General features: G+C 53.0%; 1 protein-coding gene across 1 annotated transcript; it reads right to left on the bottom strand.

The window, feature by feature from the left end:
* Window positions 1–1,343: 1,343 nt before the first annotated feature.
* On the bottom strand, window positions 1,344–3,810 carry LOC125741650 (thioredoxin, mitochondrial-like). Its single transcript, XM_049012833.1, has 4 exons — window positions 3,666–3,810; window positions 2,665–2,942; window positions 2,198–2,321; window positions 1,344–2,066 (listed from the first exon to the last, which is right to left on the bottom strand). Exons 1-4 carry the CDS (start codon window positions 3,666–3,668, stop codon window positions 1,950–1,952), a joined length of 522 nt encoding a protein of 173 aa, XP_048868790.1. The 5' UTR covers window positions 3,669–3,810; the 3' UTR covers window positions 1,344–1,949.
* Between the last annotated feature and the right edge of the window lie 6,557 nt (window positions 3,811–10,367).

Below are 10,367 nucleotides of genomic sequence, written 5' to 3'. Positions count from 1 at the left end.
GATCAGGGTTGCCTACCCTTGCCCTAGATAGTAGACCAATCCAAAATGCCAAATCTAGATATTTTTATTAACTTTTCCATGCCCCATTGTTCACCACTGTAAACAGTGAAAACAATAAACATGAAAAGCATCATTTTATAAAATTTTATTTCTCCACCCAATCGCTCTCACGTGTTTGAGGTGGATTAGCAAAGGTAACCAAACTTCCGTCCAGTGATTTCAACATAGTTCTCCAAATCCAATCTTGTATTGTGTAACAGGGGTTGAATATGGATGGAAGCATTTAATATCAAATAAAGGCTGCATAGATCCTTCTACCACTGCTGTACCACTTAAGAAGGTGGACAGGCTACCAAGGAAAGCTTTCAGAAACAGGTTTAATTAGCTTGTATAATGGGTATAGTGGTGTGAGGATTTCTACACTTTTCAAGTTTGGCAGTGATGAACTGCATTTGATTCCTTATATGGTAGCAGCGTGTGTGAATGCAGCGTACTACTTTGACAGTAGCCCAAAGGTATAAAATTCTACTGACGGCCTCCGTATGAAACTAGATGTGTGGTTTAAGTTGTGACATGAAGGATGAATATATTAACGTGTCAAACAAAATAGAGTGTCTGTCATGAATACAAATGCTCCTTTTGTAACGCTCTGCAATGTCCTTTTCCCAAATGCTCTTACACAGCCGAAGGAACTAGAGTAACGTTTAAGTTTTAATTAATGAATAAAAGACACCTCCCTTTAAATCAGACCGCATTAGAATTGTGGTTTTAGGTCTCATGCTTGTAAAAGAAAAACCATTATACAACTTCCAAAAATACTAGAAGTCAGCGATGTGTAGATTAATTTGGGTTAAAAAAAATTAAAATCAGCTGACAATGACTGTAGGGAAGGCAAAACGATGCTTCTTTAAAGCCCAGACAGGAACGGGCAGTGGGAGGTTTTATTGTGGCAAAGCCTGGCTTGTTCTGGCAAGCCCAGCGCACGGATCCAACGAGGCGGTGAGATCGCACATCTGAGAAGCGCGCAGGCATCGCAGGCAGACGGGGTGGACAGTGTCCCCAGCTCAGTTTTCACAGATGTCGGGACATGTCGAATACTTTGCAGAAGCCATGGAGAAGAATGTAAACTGTTCCTCTTCATATACAAGTGAAAATACCTCTCCACTTCCCAGCTGTCTGAAAACCTAAGTGCCGCACAGAAAACGAGCCCATTATGTCAGAACTTTGCTTTCCTTTGGTAGAGTTATGCACAGGAGACAAATATTTTCTCTTCTGTCCTCTTGCCACAAACACATGCGCGCTGAACATTTTTTCTAAAAACACACGTAGAAGACCACTAAAGGTTTATGAATTTTAAATGTTTTCCATTTATTGAAGGATTTCTAAACAAACCTGAAATAAATCCTTAATAAGACATATCCTGGTAATAACAGACAGAAAACTGTGATGAAAAAACTGACTTCCCACACACATCGTTTCGTTCACCTGATAATGTTGTATGAAAGATACTTTTCTAAACAGCCCACGAGCTGAGCTCTTTACCAAAAATTACTAAAGCACTGCCCCCCAGTGGCCAATATCAGTACTTGCAGAAACACTTCACAACTGCATTACTGCAGAGTAGTACTTTTAACCAGCCAGTTAACAGCTGAGTGGGGTCCCAACTATAATAAGAGTATGGTACAGACTGATTTCTGGATGTGCATGTTTAAATCATGGGTTTTGTCCAAAGCCAGAAATTTATTTTTTTTTACCCATACAAACACTTCTGCTGAACAGGACATAACACACGGGACTCAGGGGAAATGCAGCATGTCCACACTAAAGAGGGAAGTAAGAGCACAATCTCCACTGAATGTTAAAAGGGATCAATGAGAAGCAAAGGAAACAGATTGGGGTTTAGGGGGGTGTTGGGGTTCACTGCCGGAAAATCAAAGCTAATCCAGCTTTTACTGTCCGATGAGTTTGCCAACAAAGAAATCCAGTTGAGCTTCATCTTTGATCCCTACAAACTGGTCAACAACATTCCCTCCCCTCATGGCAATGACTGTTGGAACTGCTGACACCTGAAGGGCAGAAGAGTCATTTTATTTTCAGATGTAAAATCATCCCATTTGCTAGTAATAGCATTTTACTGCGGCAATGACTGAAGCATCTCACTTTTAACCAATGCAAGAATGGCAGCAGTATCTCTCACCCCATATTCGATGGCCAAGTCAGTGTGGTCGTCAATGTCCACCTTTGCCATGGTGACACGGCCCTGCTGCTTAGCGATGGCCTTCTCCAGTCTGGGTCCCAAAATCTTACAAGGACCACACCACCTTCAGCATTTGAACATGGAGTGGTTATGCAAGTATACTCAAATCTTTACCGAGGTCACTCGTACACAGCTAATATAGTGTTATACGGAACAACAAACCCAATGGTTACTGAAAAAACACATTTTCTGTTTGTGCTACTGGAAGGATATGTTGTAGGGTGGTACAGTGGTTCTGTGGGTAGTACTGTAGCCTCACAGCTTCACGGTCAAGGGTTCTGTAAGTGGCCGTTTCTAAATCACCCACAGCGTGTCCCCTGGCTTAGCATCAGCAACAGTGTGCATAAGATGTTCTCAACGGCACAGCTGCATGCTGTGTGCTGCACTGCGGCATACTGCACACTCACTGCGCATGGAAGTCCACCAACACGGGCAGGCTGCTGTTGATGACCCTTTCTGTGAAGTCGTCGGCGTCTTGCACGCTGAAGGACTCGTGCCGGCGGCACGTGAGAGACAGGGACCGGGAGAGGAGGAGCGAGGGACCCAGAGAGCTCGGTGTGTACGACGGAGGGCAGACGATATGACCCATGGAGCCAGAGCACGGCCGGAAGGCAGACGCTGGAGGACGCCTCAGATCCCCAAGGCGCCTAGCGCAGATTCTGCGGGCTATTATCCTGCAAGACATCTGAGGAGGACAGGGATTAACGATGGCGGAGTAAGCCTGGCGATGAGCTTGACAGTTCGATAATGACACATCTAGCACTTTCACATGGAGACATAAGATATCACAGTGTATAAGACCATGATTCTGAAATGTTTATAAAATGACCGTAGGTGCCGTGCTTCCATTGCGCCAGAACTTCAGTAACGCGCACATGAATTTGTCACATGAATGAAATCATAATAAATAGGTAAGATTCTTGTCTTATTTGACAGGTTTATACATAAACAAATAAATGTAATAGACAGGTGACCATTGACTTTAAAATACTCGTACCTTAAAGTCCCTATCCGTGCTATTTGATAATGCATTAGGTTACTACAATCCTAATGAAGCAATGTGACTGTACATTTTAAAATGGTACGTCATGTTTTATAGCCACGCATAACACCTTATTAAAATGATCGTGAATTCATGATGATGATTTAGATATTTTTACATACTACCAACATAGTAATTGTCACGCAGGAACAGTTAAATAACTAACGAACTAACCGTTCTATGCACTTTAATAACAGGTAGCCATAACCTCCGCTTGACTTTGTAGTCCGTGTCCCGGAGGAAGCGCCACGATCGCTTGTAATAACAGCGCAAGTAAGCCGCAGTTAAAAGACGTGGAGGAGCCGCGGTGGCAGGTGTTACCTACGGGCCCGCCTCGCTAGACGCTGACGGACGCCCGTCCCTTACCATGCTGCACGCAGACTGCCGGGTCGTAGTATCACCAGCGCCGCTAACAGCGGCCCACTTCCGTCAGCGAATTACCACAACAGGACGCACCGTAGAAGTCGCCGTGACTTTTCTTGTTATCCTGGTACCGTGTCTTCAGCGCCGCTCCTCGGCACGTCGTGGAATTGCACTGCAATTCGTAGCCGCGCTTCCGTTTCTCAAATTAGAGTGGAAAGTGGAATGAATGCATTACTATATAGGCCTGTTGATATTGTTCTATGCAAGACCCCTCTTAAGTTAAAGCGGGGTGGTCAATCTGTCATGTCAAAGATGACCAGTATGCAAAAACGACATCTACATGGTGGGGACGTGTAATACAATCAGGTAAAGTCCATACTTTCAGTACAGCATACGCGGCTTTCCCAGGTTTCGGAAAATGACGTGACAGCTGTAAAAGTGCTGCAGCGCTGAGGAAAGAGTCTTCACAACAGGGCTATTTCCTGCTGATTTTCCAGCCTTATTTACCTGTGAGCCCGGTTTGACGCCGCGGTGCCTAATCAGAATCAGAAATTATTAAACGAACTACCTAAAGATGCCATAAATATCACTATTCTGTTGCAGCCAAAGTATTTGTTTTGAGGGCTACTGATTCCCTGGGTGGCGCTATTTTCACTTTGTGTGTTTCACTATGTTTGACCCTGCGGGAAATTGACCTAGTGTTATAAATTGCCTATGGGATTGTGTATATATATATATATACACACACACACACACACACACACACCCTGTAATGGAAGAATGGTGAGACAGTAAATAGAATATTGATGCATTTTGGGCCTCTCCATGTCAAGCAGCACAGGTTGTGTGGAAGACTGGCGTGTGGGGAGGGTGACTTTTGTGGAGGCCGACTTGTGGAGATACCGTTGTATGGGGAGGCCAGTGTGTAGAGATACCAGTGTGTGGGGAAGCCAGCATGAAGAGATACCAGTGTGTGGGGAGGCCGGCGTGTAGAGATACCGGTATGTGGAGAGGCCGGCGTGTAGAGATACTGGTGTGTGGGGCCAGCATGGAGAGATACCAGTGTGTGAGAAAGCCAGTGTGTAGAGATACCGGTATGTGGGGAGGCCGGCGTGTAGAGATACAGATATGTGGGGAGGCCGGCGTGTAGAGATACCGGTGTGTGGGGAGGCCGGCGTGTAGAGATACTGGTGTGTGGGGAGGCCGGCGTGTAGAGATACCGGTATGTGGGGAGGCCGGCGTGTAGAGATACCGGTATGTGGGGAGGCCGGCGTGTAGAGATACTGGTGTGTGGGGAGGCCGGCGTGTAGAGATACCGGTGTGTGGGGAGGCCGGCGTGTAGAGATACCGGTGTGTGGGGAGGCCGGCGTGTAGAGATACCGGTATGTGGGGAGGCCGGCGTGTAGAGATACTGGTGTGTGGGGCCAGCATGGAGAGATACCAGTGTGTGGGAAAGCCAGTGTGTAGAGATACCGGTATGTGGGGAGGCCGGCGTGTAGAGATACTGGTATGTGGGTCGGCCGGCGTGTAGAGATACTGGTGTGTGGGTCGGCCGGCGGGTAGAGATACCAGTGTGTGGGGCCAGCATGGAGAGATACCAGTGTGTGGGAAAACCAGCGTGTAGAGATACCGGTATGTGGGGAGGCCGGCGTGTAGAGATACTGGTATGTGGGTCGGCCGGCGTGTAGAGATACTGGTGTGTGGGTCGGCCGGCGGGTAGAGATACCAGTGTGTGGGGCCAGCATGGAGAGATACCAGTGTGTGGGAAAACCAGCGTGTAGAGATACCGGTATGTGGGGAGGCCGGCGTGTAGAGATACCGGTGTGTGGGGAGGCCGGCGTGTAGAGATACCGGTGTGTGGGGAGGCCGGCGTGTAGAGATACTGGTGTGTGGGGCCAGCATGGAGAGATACCAGTGTGTGGGAAAGCCAGTGTGTAGAGATACCGGTATGTGGGGAGGCCGGCGTGTAGAGATACAGATATGTGGGGAGGCCGGCGTGTAGAGATACCGGTATGTGGGGAGGCCGGCGTGTAGAGATACTGGTGTGTGGGGCCAGCATGGAGAGATACCAGTGTGTGGGAAAGCCAGTGTGTAGAGATACCGGTATGTGGGGAGGCCGGCGTGTAGAGATACTGGTATGTGGGTCGGCCGGCGTGTAGAGATACTGGTGTGTGGGTCGGCCGGCGGGTAGAGATACCAGTGTGTGGGGCCAGCATGGAGAGATACCAGTGTGTGGGAAAACCAGCGTGTAGAGATACCGGTATGTGGGGAGGCCGGCGTGTAGAGATACCGGTGTGTGGGGAGGCCGGCGTGTAGAGATACCGGTGTGTGGGGAGGCCGGCGTGTAGAGATACAGGTGTGTGGGTTGGCCGGCGTGTAGAGATACTGGTGTGTGGGTCGGCCGGCGGGTAGAGATACCAGTGTGTGGGGCCAGCATGGAGAGATACCAGTGTATGGGAAAGCCAGCGTGTAGAGATACCGGTATGTGGGGAGGCCGGCGTGTAGAGATACTGGTGTGTGGGGCCAGCATGGAGAGATACCAGTGTGTGAGAAAGCCAGTGTGTAGAGATACCGGTATGTGGGGAGGCCAGCGTGTAGAGATACAGGTATGTGGGGAGGCCGGCGTGTAGAGATACCGGTGTGTGGGGAGGCTGGCATGTAGAGATACCGGTATGTGGGTCGGCCGGCGTGTAGAGATACCGGTGTGTGGGGAGGCCGGCGTGTAGAGATACCGGTATGTGGGGAGGCCGGCGTGTAGAGATACAGGTATGTAGGGAGGCCGGCGTGTAGAGATACCGGTATGTGGGGAGGCCGGCGTGTAGAGATACCGGTGTGTGGGGAGGCCGGCGTGTAGAGATACCGGTGTGTGGGGAGGCCGGCGTGTAGAGATACTGGTGTGTGGGGCCAGCATGGAGAGATACCAGTGTGTGGGAAAGCCAGTGTGTAGAGATACCGGTATGTGGGGAGGCCGGCGTGTAGAGATACTGGTATGTGGGTCGGCCGGCGTGTAGAGATACTGGTGTGTGGGTCGGCCGGCGGGTAGAGATACCAGTGTGTGGGGCCAGCATGGAGAGATACCAGTGTGTGGGAAAACCAGCGTGTAGAGATACCGGTATGTGGGGAGGCCGGCGTGTAGAGATACCGGTGTGTGGGGAGGCCGGCGTGTAGAGATACCGGTGTGTGGGGAGGCCGGCGTGTAGAGATACAGGTATGTGGGTCGGCCGGCGTGTAGAGATACTGGTGTGTGGGTCGGCCGGCGGGTAGAGATACCAGTGTGTGGGGCCAGCATGGAGAGATACCAGTGTATGGGAAAGCCAGCGTGTAGAGATACCGGTATGTGGGGAGGCCGGCGTGTAGAGATACTGGTGTGTGGGGCCAGCATGGAGAGATACCAGTGTGTGAGAAAGCCAGTGTGTAGAGATACCGGTATGTGGGGAGGCCGGCGTGTAGAGATACAGGTATGTGGGGAGGCCGGCGTGTAGAGATACCGGTGTGTGGGGAGGCTGGCATGTAGAGATACCGGTATGTGGGTCGGCCGGCGTGTAGAGATACCGGTGTGTGGGGAGGCCGGCGTGTAGAGATACTGGTGTGTGGGTCGGCCGGCGGGTAGAGATACCAGTGTGTGGGGCCAGCATGGAGAGATACCAGTGTGTGGGAAAGCCAGTGTGTAGAGATACCGGTATGTGGGGAGGCCGGCGTGTAGAGATACTGGTATGTGGGTCGGCCGGCGTGTAGAGATACTGGTGTGTGGGTCGGCCGGCGGGTAGAGATACCAGTGTGTGGGGCCAGCGTGGAGAGATACCAGTGTGTGGGAAAGCCAGCGTGTAGAGATACCGGTATGTGGGGAGGCCGGCGTGTAGAGATACCGGTGTGTGGGGAGGCCGGCGTGTAGAGATACCGGTGTGTGGGGAGGCCGGCGTGTAGAGATACAGGTATGTGGGTCGGCCGGCGTGTAGAGATACTGGTGTGTGGGTCGGCCGGCGGGTAGAGATACCAGTGTGTGAGAAAGCCAGTGTGTAGAGATACCGGTATGTGGGGAGGCCGGCGTGTAGAGATACAGGTATGTGGGGAGGCCGGCGTGTAGAGATACCGGTGTGTGGGGAGGCTGGCGTGTAGAGATACCGGTGTGTGGGGAGGCCGGCGTGTAGAGATACTGGTGTGTGGGTCGGCCGGCGTGTAGAGATACTGGTGTGTGGGGAGGCCGGCGTGTAGAGATACTGGTGTGTGGGTCGGCCGGCGGGTAGAGATACCAGTGTGTGGGGCCAGCATGGAGAGATACCAGTGTGTGGGAAAGCCAGCGTGTAGAGATACCAGTGTGTGGGAAAGCCAGCGTGTAGAGATACCGGTATGTGGGGAGGCCGGCGTGTAGAGATACTGGTGTGTGGGGCCAGCATGGAGAGATACCAGTGTGTGAGAAAGCCAGTGTGTAGAGATACCGGTATGTGGGGAGGCCGGCGTGTAGAGATACAGGTATGTGGGGAGGCCGGCGTGTAGAGATACCGGTGTGTGGGGAGGCTGGCATGTAGAGATACCGGTATGTGGGTCGGCCGGCGTGTAGAGATACCGGTGTGTGGGGAGGCCGGCGTGTAGAGATACCGGTATGTGGGGAGGCCGGCGTGTAGAGATACAGGTATGTAGGGAGGCCGGCGTGTAGAGATACCGGTATGTGGGGAGGCCGGCGTGTAGAGATACCGGTGTGTGGGGAGGCCGGCGTGTAGAGATACCGGTGTGTGGGGAGGCCGGCGTGTAGAGATACTGGTGTGTGGGGCCAGCATGGAGAGATACCAGTGTGTGGGAAAGCCAGTGTGTAGAGATACCGGTATGTGGGGAGGCCGGCGTGTAGAGATACTGGTATGTGGGTCGGCCGGCGTGTAGAGATACTGGTGTGTGGGTCGGCCGGCGGGTAGAGATACCAGTGTGTGGGGCCAGCATGGAGAGATACCAGTGTGTGGGAAAACCAGCGTGTAGAGATACCGGTATGTGGGGAGGCCGGCGTGTAGAGATACCGGTGTGTGGGGAGGCCGGCGTGTAGAGATACCGGTGTGTGGGGAGGCCGGCGTGTAGAGATACAGGTATGTGGGTCGGCCGGCGTGTAGAGATACTGGTGTGTGGGTCGGCCGGCGGGTAGAGATACCAGTGTGTGGGGCCAGCATGGAGAGATACCAGTGTATGGGAAAGCCAGCGTGTAGAGATACCGGTATGTGGGGAGGCCGGCGTGTAGAGATACTGGTGTGTGGGGCCAGCATGGAGAGATACCAGTGTGTGAGAAAGCCAGTGTGTAGAGATACCGGTATGTGGGGAGGCCGGCGTGTAGAGATACAGGTATGTGGGGAGGCCGGCGTGTAGAGATACCGGTGTGTGGGGAGGCTGGCATGTAGAGATACCGGTATGTGGGTCGGCCGGCGTGTAGAGATACCGGTGTGTGGGGAGGCCGGCGTGTAGAGATACTGGTGTGTGGGTCGGCCGGCGGGTAGAGATACCAGTGTGTGGGGCCAGCATGGAGAGATACCAGTGTGTGGGAAAGCCAGTGTGTAGAGATACCGGTATGTGGGGAGGCCGGCATGTAGAGATACTGGTATGTGGGTCGGCCGGCGTGTAGAGATACTGGTGTGTGGGTCGGCCGGCGGGTAGAGATACCAGTGTGTGGGGCCAGCGTGGAGAGATACCAGTGTGTGGGAAAGCCAGCGTGTAGAGATACCGGTATGTGGGGAGGCCGGCGTGTAGAGATACCGGTGTGTGGGGAGGCCGGCGTGTAGAGATACCGGTGTGTGGGGAGGCCGGCGTGTAGAGATACAGGTATGTGGGTCGGCCGGCGTGTAGAGATACTGGTGTGTGGGTCGGCCGGCGGGTAGAGATACCAGTGTGTGAGAAAGCCAGTGTGTAGAGATACCGGTATGTGGGGAGGCCGGCGTGTAGAGATACAGGTATGTGGGGAGGCCGGCGTGTAGAGATACCGGTGTGTGGGGAGGCTGGCGTGTAGAGATACCGGTGTGTGGGGAGGCCGGCGTGTAGAGATACTGGTGTGTGGGTCGGCCGGCGTGTAGAGATACTGGTGTGTGGGGAGGCCGGCGTGTAGAGATACTGGTGTGTGGGTCGGCCGGCGGGTAGAGATACCAGTGTGTGGGGCCAGCATGGAGAGATACCAGTGTGTGGGAAAGCCAGCGTGTAGAGATACCGGTATGTGGGGAGGCCGGCGTGTAGAGATACCGGTGTGTGGGGAGGCCGGCGTGTAGAGATACTGGTGTGTGGGTCGGCCGGCGGGTAGAGATACCAGTGTGTGGGGCCAGCATGGAGAGATACCAGTGTGTGGGAAAGCCAGCGTGTAGAGATACCGGTATGTGGGGAGGCCGGCGTGTAGAGATACCGGTGTGTGGGGAGGCCGGCGTGTAGAGATACTGGTGTGTGGGTCGGCCGGCGGGTAGAGATACCAGTGTGTGGGGCCAGCATGGAGAGATACCAGTGTGTGGGAAAGCCAGTGTGTAGAGATACCGGTATGTGGGGAGGCCGGCGTGTAGAGATACTGGTATGTGGGTCGGCCGGCGTGTAGAGATACTGGTGTGTGGGTCGGCCGGCGGGTAGAGATACCAGTGTGTGGGGCCAGCATGGAGAGATACCAGTGTGTGGGAAAGCCAGCGTGTAGAGATACCGGTATGTGGGGAGGCCGGCGTGTAGAGATACTGGTGTGTGGGGCCAGCATGGAGAGAT

The sequence above is a fragment of the Brienomyrus brachyistius genome, chromosome 5 (assembly GCF_023856365.1).
Source record: "Brienomyrus brachyistius isolate T26 chromosome 5, BBRACH_0.4, whole genome shotgun sequence".
In the NCBI taxonomy this organism is placed as follows: Eukaryota; Metazoa; Chordata; class Actinopteri; order Osteoglossiformes; family Mormyridae; genus Brienomyrus; species Brienomyrus brachyistius.
This window is presented reverse-complemented; position numbering and strand designations above follow the sequence as displayed.